This window comes from Dromiciops gliroides, chromosome 1 (assembly GCF_019393635.1).
Source record: "Dromiciops gliroides isolate mDroGli1 chromosome 1, mDroGli1.pri, whole genome shotgun sequence".
Lineage (NCBI taxonomy): Eukaryota > Metazoa > Chordata > Mammalia > Microbiotheria > Microbiotheriidae > Dromiciops > Dromiciops gliroides.
The window spans coordinates 456,608,671-456,624,272 of NC_057861.1; the positions used below are offsets into that span (position 1 = coordinate 456,608,671).

The 15,602-nt window shown below is 37.2% G+C and overlaps 1 protein-coding gene across 14 annotated transcripts in view; it reads right to left on the reverse strand.

The window, feature by feature from the left end:
* Positions 1-15,602, reverse strand: part of FAM172A (family with sequence similarity 172 member A) — a 484,252-nt gene that overhangs the window by 134,912 nt on the left and 333,738 nt on the right. For 13 of the 14 annotated variants that reach the window (XM_043968907.1, XM_043968841.1, XM_043968848.1 and 10 more), the window contains one exon: positions 14,977-15,061. The exons of the other annotated variant lie outside the window; for it this stretch is intronic. In XM_043968907.1, coding sequence (XP_043824842.1) covers positions 14,977-15,061 — 85 coding nt within the window. The remainder of the gene's footprint in view (positions 1-14,976; positions 15,062-15,602) is intronic. 14 annotated transcript variants of the gene reach the window in all.

Genomic DNA, 15,602 nt, shown 5'->3' on the forward strand with positions numbered 1-15,602 from the left:
TTAACCCTCTTTGCCTCAGAACCTCATTTGTAAAATGAGCTGGAGAAAGAAATGGCAAACCATTTCAGTATCTTTGCCAAGAAAACGCTTAATGGAGTCATAGAGTCTGACATGACTGAAACCAAAAAATACCTTAGATTTAAAAAAAAATGCTTTTGATTAAAAAAAAACCTTTTGATAAAATAATTCTTTATTCTTGTGTAGAAGTAGAGATCTGGATTAGGTGATAATAAAAATCAGATGGATTTATTATGGGTTTGATGGGCAGGTTCAAAGAATAGTTGTTAATGGTTCAAAGTTAACATGGCACGAGGTCTCCAGTATAGTACACCAGGGATTTGTGCTTGTTCTTTTGCTATTTAACATTTTTATCAATGACTTGGATAAAGGTTTAGATGGCAGATGACACAATTTGCAGATGACACAAAGCTAAAAGGAATAGCTAATATGGTAGATAACAAAATCAAAACTTAAAAAGGATCTTGACAACCACAGCTTTGGACTAAATCTAATAAGATGAAATTCAACTGGGACAGATGTAGTCTTGCAATTGGATATAAAATGAACTATCCAAGAAAAATATGGGGTAATCACCCCTTAGATCATAGTTATTCTAAAAAAAAGTTCTGGGCATTTTAGCAAAATGCAAGCTCAATGTGAGTTAACAGTGTGATTTAAAATTAAAAACAAAACAAAACAAACAAAAAACCATGAAAACTAATGGGGATCTTAGTGTACATTAAGAATTTAGCTTCCATAAATAGAGAGGTGACATTACTGCTATACTTCACCCTCATTGGTCATTTTCACATCTGGACATCACAGTTCAAGAAGGACACTGATAATCTGGACAATGTCCAGAGGAAGGTAACCAAGAAGGTAAAGCACCTTCAGTGGATTTTGTACATGGCCTGGATGAAGGAGCTGGACATGGTTATTAGCCTGAAGAAAAGAAGCCTCAGGGAGGATATGATGGTTGTGTTCAAGTATTGGTAGGGCTTTAATATGGAAGAGGGATTGAGCTTATTCTGTTTGGGCCCAGAGGGCAATGAGTGGAAGATGAAAGGAAGTCAATTTGGGTAGGATGTCAGGAAAAAAACTTTCTAGTGAGCTGCCCCCTAGTGGAGAGGTGCTGCACCGCCGCCCCCCCTTCAAGAAGACATTGGAAGATCATTTGTCGACTAGGGTATAGTTGGGGTTCCTTTCATGTATGGCTTGGAATAGAGAGCCAGCAATTTCCTCTCCAACCTTCAAATTCTGTGACTTTTTAATGGGGCATATCCATACTTTTCTCACCAGTTTCTTTTAAAAGTAACTCATCACACTTTAGAAACTGTCCTAAACATTTTTTGAAATGCACAAAAAGGAAGAGAGGGCAGTTCAGAGGTAAACATGGACAAGTAGGACAGCTTTAGAACTCCTGTTTTAAAATTGGCATACATTTTATAAAGCAAGGTATATATAATAAGATATTTGTGCTTCCATTTTCTGTTCTTTGTATATGGACATGTTCAGATTTGTTGATGTTTGTCAAATTCATAATAACAACAAAAAAAATGTGAAAATACCAAAAAAATAAATAAAAGGAAATTGATCTTGTTAATTCTATCAAAGATCCCACCACATTAACAGAGCTCAAACCATTTGCAAATTGGCCAGTACACAGACACTCTATTAAAATGATGGATATGGGGCAGCTAGGTGGTGCAGTGGATAAAGCATTGGCCCTGGATTCAGGAGGACCTGAGTTCAAATCCAGCCTCAGACACTTGACACTTACTAGCTGTGTAACCGTGGGCAAGTCACTTAACCCTCATTGCCCCACAAAAAAAAAAAAAAAAAGATGGATGATGGGCAAAAAGATGGTGCAGTAGATAGAGTACTGGCCCTGGAGTCAGTAGTTCAAATCTGGCCTCAGACACTTACTAGCTGTGTGACTGGTCAAGTCACAACCTCCATTGCCTCTTTAAAAAAAAAATGATAGAAGATTGATAGATGATTGTTGATGAAGATGCCAATGGAAACAACATGGAAGGAAATGCTTGTTTTGTTTTTTTTAAAACCTTCCAAAAAGAAACACAGATATCCCATATCAGTTAAATTAGGTATCATGTTAAGAAACTTAACAGTCATTAGCCAAACAATTGAATTACCTATCAGAATCTTTTCTCTTTGGAAAAACAAAAGGGATTGTAAGTTCAAGAAATGAAAGGTAAACTTTATTTTTTATTTTTATTTTTTTTTGTGGGGCAATGAGGGTTAAGTGACTTGCCCAGGGTCACACAGCTAGTTAGTGTCAAGTGTCTGAAGGTGGATCTGAACTCAGGTCCTCCTGAATCCAGGGCCGGTGCTTTATCCACTGTGCCACCTAGCTGCCCCCGGTAAACTTTATTTTAAAAGAGAAGCAAACCCCAAAACCTGTGCCTTCAAATTCCTGGTGGAATCAAAAGAACACCTTTGGATCCCTTACGTGGAATGTACTTGCCATATTCTTTACCGTAGCATTCACTTCATTTTAAAATTCAACTTTATTTTATTTTCAGCTCCTCTCCCTCCTACTTCCACCTCTTCCCACCAGTGAGAAGGAAAAACAAAACCTGTTACCAACATGTAGAATCATACAAAACAAATTCTTGCATTAGCCACAAACAACAAACAACAAAAACACCTCAAAATACATTTTTCAGTCCAACACTTCTCAATCGGCGGTAGGCAACATGTTTTATCATAAGTCCTCTAGGACAGAGGTTGGTCATTGTGTTAATCAGAGTTCCTAAGTCTTTCAAAGTTGTCTTTAATATATTATTGTCATATACATTCTTCACTTGGTTCTACTCACTTCCCTCTTCATCAGTTCATATAAAACTGTCCAAGTTTCACCGAAACCATTCCTTTCATAATTCCTTTCTTTTTTTTTTTCGGTGGAGCAATGGGGGTTAAGTGACTTGCCCAAGGTCACACAGCTAGTAAGTGTCAAGTGTTTGAGGCCAGATTTGAAGTCAGGTCCTCCTGAAATCCAGGGCCAGTGCTTTATCCACTGTACCACCTATCTGCTCCCCCCAACCCATATCATTTCTTAAAGCATAATAGTATTCCACCACATCCATATGCTATAACATCTTTGGCCACTCCCCAAATGATGGGCAACTCCTCATAGTGTTTAGTAAAAATATCTCCAGTTCTTTTTTGTTGTTTACACTAGTCTCATTGTACTTGATTACCAAAATCTGAAGACTATTTATAGTTCTTTGTAGAAGTATTTAAGGAGCATTTTAAAAAGCTGATTTATTGAATCTATGGTACTCCAATATCTAGAAATCTGTGTCAGGCATGTTTAGAGAGACAGAGTTCCTGCCCTGTGCCCCAAGACTGCCCTCAGAGGATGCTAGCCAGGGTATATTGCATATTTCTAGAAAGACTCTACTCAAGTTCCAGAGCAGATAAAGAGCATATGGCCTACAGAGAAGTACATACCACTTCTCCAGAGGGAGGTAGAGAATGTGTTGGCCACAGAAAGCAGACAAGGAAGCACAAAGGCTAGGAGGCAAAGACTGTGTAGAATGGAGAAGACAGGGATTGCATAAACTGAGGCAAGAGGGGAATAGCATAAAAGAAAAATGAAAAGAAAGATTAAATGGAGACTATAGACTATGACCAGTGTAGACTGACAGAGGAAGAAATGGAGAGAACCAAGAAAAGGTGTTGGGGGAAAGAGAAGAGTAGGGAAGAAAGATAGACAGCAAAGAGAATGATGATGGTAGAAAGACAATAAGAAAAGAGGGGGAAACAGATGAAAGAAACAACATGATTATGCATGGAAAAGGGGAAGGAGACATTCATTATTAAAGATGAAATGTGCTGCCTTTGCTGCTGCTGATTCTCAACTCTCATGTTAGGATTAAAGGAATATCTGGATGTATAGTTAGGAGCCAAGTTACAACAGTATGATATGTAGAGTGACAAATACCTTGGCTTGTAATTTCCATTTGTGAATATAATTCTCATTATCTAATTATTCATCATGAAGGATTTTATAAACAATTAGCCTTGAATTTTTTCCCTCCCATCTCTAAAAGGAAGAAGATAATTCAAAAGCAAAGAGCTGCCACCTCCACTGCCAAATTCTCAGATGGAATTTTTTTTTCACCAAATGGCTCTGAAAGCTGTAAAAAAAAAAAATTCGAATAATAAGGGGCTTTCTTTTCTTTTAGGGTGAGATTTCAGGAATGATAGATAAGTTATATGTACTTTCTTATTGGGAAACTGAATAAGTCAAATTAAATTAAAACCATAACTGTATTTTTAATTTAATAGGAATAAGAACACTCAATTATATACAACATGCCTATAAGTAGAGATAAACTAACTTTACTGCTTCACAAAAAGATGTCCCTGGAGTTTCTTCACTCCAGCTGTTTACAGTGACTCACCAAAAATACTAGTACTGCCAGGGGTCAATTTTTACCTTAGTCATTCATTATGTTAATGAATATAAGGTAGAAAAGAACAATGAAGTTAATTGATGAATAAAAGTTAATAGGCTGATTCTAAACCATATAAAAATAACTATGTGAAAAGTGCTATTTCACAAGTGAAAACACCATTTAGAGTGTTATAAATATACTTGTTTAATGGCAAAGAAAAAGGCTAACAAGTAATTGTTATAATCAAGAATGGCATACTTTCATATATGCGAATACACCTTGAATTCTAAGGCTTTTTCACATACTGTAAAGTGTAGAGTTCTCAATTATCTAATTAGTTTAAGCTGTGTATTGAACCATATTAGATAATATAACCTGAATGACAGTACATTTGAGAAGTAATTAGTGTTGATTTTTCACTCAAAACTTTAGCAGGAGGAGATTAGGAGTGAAGAGAAACAGATCTCTACTACCATTTTCTCAGGAGGAATTTTCAGCAAGAAATTGAACTGTACACTTAGCAATTATTCAATAATTCAGTCAATACAATCAATTTAGTAAATATATATGTATACACATGTATGTGCATAAATGTGGATGTACGCACATATACATGTGTGTAAGTCTATGTATGCACGCATGTCGTGTGTGTGTGTGTGTGTGTGTGTATGTGAGAGAGAGAGAGAGAGAGAGAGAGAGAGAGAGAGAGAGAGAGAGAGAGAGAGAGAGAGAGAAGACAGCAAAGCATCAAGAGCCCTGGTGTGCAGTCAGTCTACTGACTGGTCATGCCTTCTTAGGAAAGTTATCCCTTCCACATTACTGGAGTTAGGGTATGGCACCCCCTGCAATCTGGAAAATCTGCATAAAATGTTTTGACCCTGCTTTCATACTAGAGAAGAAGTCTGATTTTTTTCTTTTTCTTTTATGGGGTGTATACAGTACCTTATTGTAAAATTTGGGTTGATATTATACAATACTATACATATATTTCATGCATTTTTGAGTTTCTAAACTTCTTCCTTGTCATCTGTTGGCCTTTGTGCATCATCTGCGGCTTCCACAAAACTCCCCCCAAATTCCTATTTAATTTCTTATGCCAACCCAGGGTATATTGAAACTGCAATCGGGAAAATCACAATATGGAAGGGATAACTGTATTTAAACTCTACGAGCCTCATTTTTTTATCTTTTAAGTGAGGATGATAATGCAGTACTTGAATTACTTAGGACTATTTTGAAGACAAATAAGATAGTGTTTAAAGTGCTTTATGAACTGTAAAATATTGTATAAAATAAGTTATTATTAAGTAGTGCTCTACACATTTTTACTTCATCATAGTCCCCCTATTTTGTTAGTGACAATTAAATAGTGGCATAGTGGATAGAGAATTGCCCTCAAAACAGGAAGATCTGGGTTCAAATCTTGCCTCTGAATCGTTTTGTCTGTGTGACCTGAGCCAAGTTACCATTAACTCTAAAGTGCAGATAAGGGATTGACTTGAATTGATAGAAGGGTTTTCTTACTAGCAAATTGCTATACCAATGAAATCACATCTAGTCCTTATCCCTATGCATCTGTATATAAGTATATTCTTTTAAACATTTTTCTTGATATCTGTATGACTTGAATATCTCCCTCCCTCCTTCCGTCCCTCCCCCTTCCCTTACTCCCCCCCTCCAGATTTATTTATATCAATAATTTCACAAGAAGATATCTATACAGATAGGATACAATCAACCTGGAGCAATAATTTCTCATACAAAGTCCAACATTATATTAGGGGTTTTTTTGAGGGGCAGTTCTTCACATGACAATTTTATAATCTAATTTCAGCATCACTACTATTTCCATGTTTCTTTCAGCTTTATTGTTTCCAGAGTTAAGTGCAAGATTGAATATTTTTCTTTCAGACCACTCGCTTTCATTTTTATTACTTCAACGTATTTTCTACTGCTCTGGGTTCCTAGTTTCTGCATAATATCTTGTGACCCTTATCAATGCCACTGGGAATTTGGGGAAACATAAATAAATCATTTATTTATTATTTATAAACAGAATAATAGCAAATGACCTATTATTATCTTTTTATAAGAAGATAAAATAATCAATAGCAGTTTTCAAGTAAATAACCATTTTAAATTCTGAAAATTCCTAATCAGAACATATAGACCTGCGTGGACATTGAATTTTATCGTGACTTCCTCCTTCTAATCTAAAAGAATTTTCTCACATATGTGGTTTATCTTTTTTAATACCCCTGTGAAGCAGAGGCAGGTACTATCATCTCCATTTTACGCATAAAGAGAAATTGAAACAAAGATATTAAATGATCCTCTCAATGCCACAAAGAAATTTTGAGCAGACATGAGTGAAATCTAGCTGATGGATTAAAAAAAATCTTAAATTTGTTTAACATTATTAATACCAGAGACACTTGAAAGACCAATACCATCAGAGAAGTTAAGCTTCCTACAACCTAAAGTACTGGTTGGCATGCTACTAGCCTCAGTGAAAATTCCATGTGCAGAGTATCTGCTGTCTGCTTCATCTGTTGTCATCTGCTCTGTCATCTTGGGCCAATGATGGAGATCTGGAGTTCCTCAGTAAACTAGAGCTGCTTGGGATGGGGTGTAAAAAATGGAGGAGCAGTCAGAATCACCAGAGAACCTGATATACAGTGCCTGGCACATTAGTAGGTACTTTAGAAAGTTATATTTATGAATAATTATTATTTAAAATTAATAATTAATTGACTGAATAATTGACTGTGGGAGCTAAATGCACTAGAGGGTTTATGCCACTGGAGACTCAGAAGCTTAAGAGAGAGCCCCAATCACCAGGAGGCAGAGGTACTACTTCTTGGGAGATGCCCTCACCTTTTATTTTACCAAAAAAAAGTGGCGAGCTCCTTTACTTTTCTCTGATATTAACTTCTCTAATGCTTGCCTCAGAACCCCTCTACATTTTCTTCTATTCTAGTCTCTGACAAACTGGTGGCCCTGCTTGTGCTGAATCTCATTCCTAGCCATGCTTCCCAATTTCTTCAGGAAATGCCTACCTGCTGGATATATCCACATATGGGTGTTTCATCAACATGTCAAACTCATTATATTTCAAACTCAAACTTCCCCCTCTAGTCTGCTCCCATTGTCCTAGTCATCTTGCATTTGTAGCACTGGAATCATCCTTGATCCTCCCCTCTCCCTCCAACTTCATATCTAGTTAATTCTCAGCTATATTATTAAGGTAATATATTATTAACGATGATCATTTTCTCCCTCTTTCTCCTCTTTAATTTCTCCCTATTTATTGGTTCTTTCCTTCCTCCAAACAAACTCCAAACCTTCTGTTGGGGGCAGCTAGGTGGCACAGTGGATAAAGCACCAGCCCTGGATTCAGAAGTTCAAATCTGGCCTCAGACACTTGACACTTACTAGCTGTGTGACCCTGGGCAAGTCACTTAACCCCCATTGCCCCACAAACCCCCCGCACCCCCCCAAATACCTTCTGTTGATGATATCCCCATAAACTACAGAAGCTCTCCTCCTATCTCTGTATCTTTCACTACTAAAAGCCTCGGAAAAAATATATTTGCATTTACTGCCTTTATCAATCAATTATTTTTTAACCCCTTACAATGAAGTATCTTATCTACTTACCCTGCTAAGCTCCCAAATGCTAATTCAAATCGTCTTTTTCTAGGTCATCTCTCACTGACCTTAACTTCTCTGCAAATTTTGATATTGTTGCCTACTCCCTCCTTGTAGCTAGAGTCTCCTCTTTAGTTTCCATGTTTCTTAGTTTCTCTCCTCTGATTGCTTCTTGCTTTTTTCTACCTCTCTGGCTGTTCCTTTTCTTTTTCTTGGCTGATCATTATCTATCTCCCACACTTTAAGCACTGTTATTTTTGAAGGTTCTATTCCCAGACTCCGTTCTCCAGCTATGCTTTCCCTTGATTAGCTCATGAGCTCCCACCTGTTCATTTGTCATCTCTACTCATATAAGTATACACACATACACATATATATATATAGATATACATACATATGTACACACACACACACACACACATGTAATTTCTTTTCTGAACTCTGTTATCACATAACTAACCAGATAGATCTACCTGGATGTCTCATCTTATTTCTTCATAAACCTCCCTTCTGATTCTGTTGAAGGTATGTCCACCCTTACAGTCATCCATCTTTGTAACCTTAGGACCATCTTTGATTCTTTCCTTTCCCTCACATTGAATGTTCGATAAGCTTTCCCTCTGGAGCTTTCTTATATGTCTTCTTTTTCTCCCTAGGTCCCCATCACTTCTGGTCTATAAAGACCACTTAGTAGCCTCCTAAATGGTCTCCTTGCTCCTACTCTCCCCTTCATCTATTCTCTACCCAACTGTCAAAACAGTCTTCCTAAGGCACATGCCTGTAAATGTTACGTCTCTGCTCAAAAATCTTCATGAACTTCCTCTTGCTTCGCTGAATAAAATTAAAATCAGCTCAATATTTAAGACCCACCACAATGTGACAACAAGGTCTTTTAGACTAATTTTACATTGCTCTCTTTCATAGATTACACTGTCTTTTGGGCAAACTAGACCACTCATTGTTCCCCAAACTTGATCATCTATCTCCTGTCTGTGCATTTGCACAAGCTCTCCTGTTTCTGCAATGAAACTGCTCACTGAAGCCTCCTTGAGCTCCCCGCACTGTGAATTTTCTCTTCTTCCTCAAATTACCTTGTTTCTATTAGTCCATGGACATGTGGTATCTTCACAGTGGAATATAAAATCTTTGAGGGCAAGCAATCTTTTTTTTAGTTGCATACAATTACCTAACCAGTATGTCTGTCATACACAGCAGCATTTAATAAAGTTTATTGAATTTAGCTGAAAACCATACTTTAAGTACAAAGTATAATGCTTCTAGAGCATGGTTGTAGATTACTAAAGAATTAGTTTCATTCATGAAAACTCTAGAGCAGGCCTACAGTACTAGAAGTCAATGACAATGATATTTTAAGGACTATTAAAGAAATTTGCTATATGTGCTTTTAAAATAAATATTCATGCCATTCACAAAGTAAAGTTATTATGAGCCATAGACCTAAAATAAATTTTGGAATTTGAAGAGAGACAAACTAAAATAACCGTAATGGGAACATAAAAAGTTATTTAAATATGCACTTTTGAAACATATAATATTGCAGACCTAATTCACTGAAGCTTTATTCTCAATCACTGCAGGACAGAGATGGTACAGGGGTCCTCCCAAAGTACATGAGCTTCAAGGATAGGCCCAGGGGTGGGATTTATGCCTCAATCTGAGGTTAGCTTAGTTCAAGGAGGCTTCTTACCAGAAAGCAGTCACCAAGGATTCTTTTTTTTGGCTACAGCAACCCACCAAGACCAAGATAGCAATCTACAATGAGGATGGAAGGTACTCACTCTGATGAACTCAAAGATGCTTTAAATATTGATATAAGGTAGCTCTCATGAAATTCTTTTCTTTTCTTTTCTTTTTTTTTTTTGGTGGGGCAATGGGAGTTAAGTGACTAGCCCAGGGTCACACAACTAGTAAGTATAAAGTGTCTGAGGTCAGATTTGAATTCAGGTCCTTCTGAATCCAGGGCCGGTGCTCTAGCCACTGTACCACCTAGCTGCCCCTCATGAAATTATTTTCAACCAAAAGGATAATATAACAAGGATGTGTTGGAGCCAATTTGCACTGACCCGAGAGACTTCATTGTTAAATTTTCAATGTGAGCATTTGCACCTTAGAAATTGGTAAATGCTACAAATCAGGACTTGTTTTATTGTTTTGTTAATGGTCTAAATTTAAGAAAGTAATGGAGAAAATGTTAATAATGAAGATTACACTTAAAAGCGTTTCACATGTTTTGGAACACCAGTGGCAGATAATTTATAAAAACAAAAAAATCAGACTTAATCTAATTAAATTAACATTCAGTATAACCAAACCTAACTTAAGTCCAATACCTATTAAAAGTTCATAGCTTCGGGGCAGCTAGATGGCACAGTGGATAGAGCACCGGCCCTGGAGTCAGGAGTACCTGAGTTCAAATCCGGCCTCAGACACTTAACTAGCTGTGTGACCCTGGGCAAGTCACTTAACCCCAATTGCCTCACTAAAAAAAACCAAACAAACAAAAAAAAAAGTTCATAGCTTCAAATGCTGGTAACATTTTAAATGACTCATTATTTTTAGTCTATTCAAATGGCTTACATTTATTTTCTTGGCCACCCTCATCATAGTAGTGCAATCCATGCACTAAATATTTCCAAACAACATTATGAGAAAACAAGAGGGCAAAAGGATACTAAAATTTATCTTCTTTTATTTTATTAAGCTGCATAGTGGATTTAATTTTTAAACATACCTTTAAAAGACATGGATTAGGGCAGCTAGGTGGCGCAGTGGATAGAGCACTGGCCCTGGAGTCAGGAGTACGTGGGTTCAAATCTGACCTCAGACACTTAACACTTACTAGCTGTGTGACCCTGGGCAAGTCACTTAACCCCAACTGCCTCACCAAAAAAAAAGGTGGTACTTCAGAATGCCTCTGTTATGCAGAGCTTTGATTTTGCTCACTGATCCCCTTCCCACATTTAGCAGCCCAGCAAGACAGGACTTCTTGCTATTCCCCACATGATTTTCCATCTCCTGTTTCTACATCATTACTCAGGTTGCCCCCTAAGCTTGGCATGTACTCTTTCCTGCCCTTTATCTTGTAAGAATCTGTGGTTTCCTTCAAAACTCAGTTCAAATGCTACCTTGTATATGAAGTTTTCCTGATACTTCCAGATTCTTCGTGCTCCCTCCCAGATCACTACATATTATTTTCACACATTTTGCACATTCTCTCACTCCTGATAGAATACCTTTTATGGGGATGGTTTTGTCTTTGTGTCTCCAGTGCCCATCGCAGTTTCTTTACACAAGGAAATCACTTCATGCATGCTTGTTAATTGATTACCTGATTGCCTGCAAGACCTAGATGGAATTCAAGTATGTAGGTATGTGGAACTTAAATATTGTATTCAGCATTACTCAACTGGTGACAAAAAGATACTTGAATTCCTTTTCAAAATTGTGGCTTGGTTCTCTCAGTTACTATGCTCCCTTTGAAGTTTTAGATTATGTTTACAAATAATTTTGGATCTTTAAAGTTCCAGATTACTTAGATACCATCTAAAATGTCTGAGAATTTCAGAATTTTTTTTCACTTGGAAATACCTGCAGTGAGATCCAGATATTTTAAAAGGATACCTATAGCACACACAAGCTTCAAATACCTATTGGGCATTTCCACTGATATATCATGTGTCACCTCAGATATTGGAGGCCTAAATCTAAACCAATTGTTTTTCTTTGAAACTATCTCCCCTTCTTGACATTTTCATTTCATTCTCCCAGTCGTCCAGGCTTGAAGATCTTTCACTCCCTACTCTCTTTTCAGGCATATAACCACTTACTCTTCAGATTCTGTTTTTCCTTCATAATGGCTTGTACATCCATTCTTTCAACTCTGCTTGTACTGTCATCCTGGATAGTAGGCTCTCACCAGGTCACCCTTGGATTACTGCAATAGCCACTCTCCTAATTTGCCTCCTATGCCTCAAATCTCTTCCCTTTCAGTCTGTCTTACACAACCAATTAGATTGATGTTCCCAAAATGTCATTTTCTTTACAGTGTTACCCCATTAAAAAAAAAAAACATGCCTTCATGGACTCTAAGGGAAATCATTGTATAGTTGTTTAAAAATGGTTCTGTACTATTCAGATGTAGTTTAAAATGTTCTGGGGGAAAAAGTCATATTCCCTTTAAAAACATGAATTTGAAGGGGCTTTGCTTGGGTAATCTGAAGCAGTTTCATGCAAACTAACTTTTACAATGAAGGGTAGGAAATTAAATGGGAGAAACAGGCTAGATGGAAAGAAAATCTATTGACTGGAAAGATATTGATGGGCTATCCAATGAAAACACACACACACACACACACACACACACACACATACACACAAAATGGAAATCTCCTTCCTCTACTTCAAGCCAAGCTTTATGGAGGAACAAAAAAAAAATATCACAATGAGCAAACAATGAAGTTCTTATGGAAACAGACAGAAAGTAACTGGACAATTGGTGGAAGGGCTGAAATGAGGTTAGGGAAAGTGTCGAGGAGAAGTGAAGCACTTTGTCACAACTAAGTTGTAGGCAAGAAGTAAAGGTCTAACATACTAGAAGGGATCCAAGGCTGGAGTAAAGCCATCGACAACATTGTTCTTTTTTTTTTTTTTAAGTGAGGCAATTGGGGTTAAGTGACTTGCCCAAGGTCACAAAGCTAGTAAGTGTTAAGTGTCTGAGGCCGGATTTGAACTCAGGTCCTCCTGACTCCAGGGCCGGTGCTCTATCCACTGTGCCACCTAGCTGCCCCAAGATTGTTCTTATAAAAGAGCTGTTCTGTTTTAATTAAGTTTGTTTTTAAACAATGATTGACCGCATTGAGTCTTGTACCTCTGATCCTTACTATATGTGTGATGCTGAGAGAGTCATGTGAACTCTCTTGCCCTCAGCTTCCTCATGTGTAAAGTGAGGAAGTTGGGCCAGATGGTTTCTCAGGTCTCTTCCAACTCTGGCTCAATGATGGCGATCTCTCTGAATTATCTAAATCGGTAATAATAAGCTTGTCTCCACCATCATACCTAGGCTCAAACTGGTGGTGCTGTGTGTTCAGTCGTTTTCAGTCTTTGTGACCCCATTTGGGTTGTTGGGCTTTTTTTGTTTTTGCTTTTTTTTTTTTGTAAAGATGCTGAAGTGGTTTGCCCTTTCCTTTTCCAGCTCATATTACAGATGAGGAAACTGAAGCAAACAAGTTTAACTGACTTGCCCAATGTCATAATGCTAGTGTCTGAGGCAAGATTTGAACTCAGGTCTTCCTCACTCTAGGCCTGGTGCTCTATGCACTATGTCACCGAGCTGCCCTGGTAGTTGTACTCAAAGTGACGCTAATTATATAGGTCCTGAAATGTTAACATTTTCAAACTAGGACCACCCAGTGACAAGAGCATCATATATTGCTCATTACCTATCAGGTATCTACCTGCTTACTGTCATTATGAGAAAGCTCAGGCTCCATAGCCTGGCATTAGAGGCCCTGCCCTAGCCAGTCCATCCCAGATGAGTAAGTGGAATAGAGGAAAGATCACTAGAGTTGGAGTCAAAGGACCAAAATCCCAACTCTGGAGTTTCTTCAAGTGTAAAAATGAGGTTTTACTAAATGGCCTTTGAGGTCTCTTACAACATCTCTAGGTCTGTGCTCCTGGGATGTTAGAACTTAAGTTTCACTGATTCTCTCTGCACCCTCTGCTCCAGCCAGAATGACTTATTACTTCTCAATCCTTCATACGCATTCTTGCCTTTACTCCTTTGCTCACTGTATCCTCTACTGAGGCCCTCTCCCTCTTCTTTCTACTTATCCTTCAAGGCCCTGCTCAATTTTTATACATTCTGTAAGAAGCATTCTCTGACTATCCAGGCCTCAGCTATCCTTCCTTGTATATTCCACTTATTTAGCACTATATCACATACAAACTCCCTTGTGATATGTCTCAAAGGATTCCTTAATTTGTTTTTATTGTTTATGTATATGCATATTGTGTGTACACAAGCTTCAACACCGACTTCCTACATTTTGAGATTCTTTGCCTTACTTTCATTTATAAATTGTTGCCCACCCACATTACTGAATAATATAAAGCTATTCAATAATTTTGTACTGCTTGATTTCCACATTTCCTATAATTAATATAATAATTCAGAATTGTTCTTACTATTTACAATATAGAACGTTATTGTTTTAAGATTCTAAGAGAGAACACATAACCTGTTATCTTAACATTTCTGACTTATAATTTCATGTATTTCACCAGGGGATAAACATAGGTTTGTAATGAGTATCACTAAAATGATTTTCCCTTTGTTCAGTTATTTCTTTGCTTACTCTTCACACTCTATTTTTAAAGGGAAAATATAGTCTTTTACTATGTACCAAATTATTCTTAATTTTCCAAAATTTGGAGGTTATCAGAATTTTGTTTTTGTTTTTTGTTTTTTTGCGGGGCAATGGGGGTTAAGTGACTTGCCCATAGTCACACAGCTAGTAAGTGTCAAGTGTCTGAGGCTGGATTTGAACTCAGGTACTCCTGAAGGGCCAGTGCTTTATCTACTGTGTCACCTAGCTGCCCCCGAGATTATCAGAATTTAAAAAAAAATCTATCTGGCCCAAAAAGAAAAGGTAGAACTACTCTACAAGGTAAAAGTGAAAAAAAAAATTACACAAGGATGCTCACTGTGAAAGCATAGTATAAAACCATAAACAAAATGTATGAACATGGCAAAAATGAGAAAATGGATACCAAAAGAAATGACAACTAAAAGCAGAAGAAAACCTAAAAAAGAAAGCAGCCACTCACGCAAGTATGTGAGTGACCATGGACATACGCATAGAAGGTGCCTAAGTACACCTACCTGCAGAGACACGAGGGCAGTCGGGCAACATGGACTCCACTGATGTATCTAATGGTTCTGAACTAGACACCCAATTACAACAGTTCTGCAAGGTAACAAAGACAATTTTCTGATGAACCAATAATTTAAAGCAAGAGAGAAACTTTAGGGTCCAAATATTATTTTTTTTCTCAACAATCAACTATTAGAAATGTATTTCCTTATCTTCCAAATAGTTTAAAACACATTCCTAGGCAGTTGGCAATTGTTTATCATGGATACAAAAAAATAGTCTAAAGAACTCAGCCACTCCCGTGCTCATATTAAGGGGACATATACTCAGTGAATGACAAGTAGTCTGTAGTCTGATGTTAGTGAAGGGGTGGCTATGAAGTCATAAACAAAGGGATAAACATAATAATGAAAATGATGCTATATTTTCACTTTTTGACCAAAATTACTTATCTGATCATGTGCACAGGAACAAATAAGGTTATGTTCTATTATTTTAATGTGAATTCCAAGGGACAAGTAAATCTATCCTTATACTTAAGAAGTTGGCCTAACTGAATTTAACTTAACCCTATTCAGAAATCGAAAGAGTTCAAAAGAAACACCATCTAACACACTGTGAAAATATTTGTTTT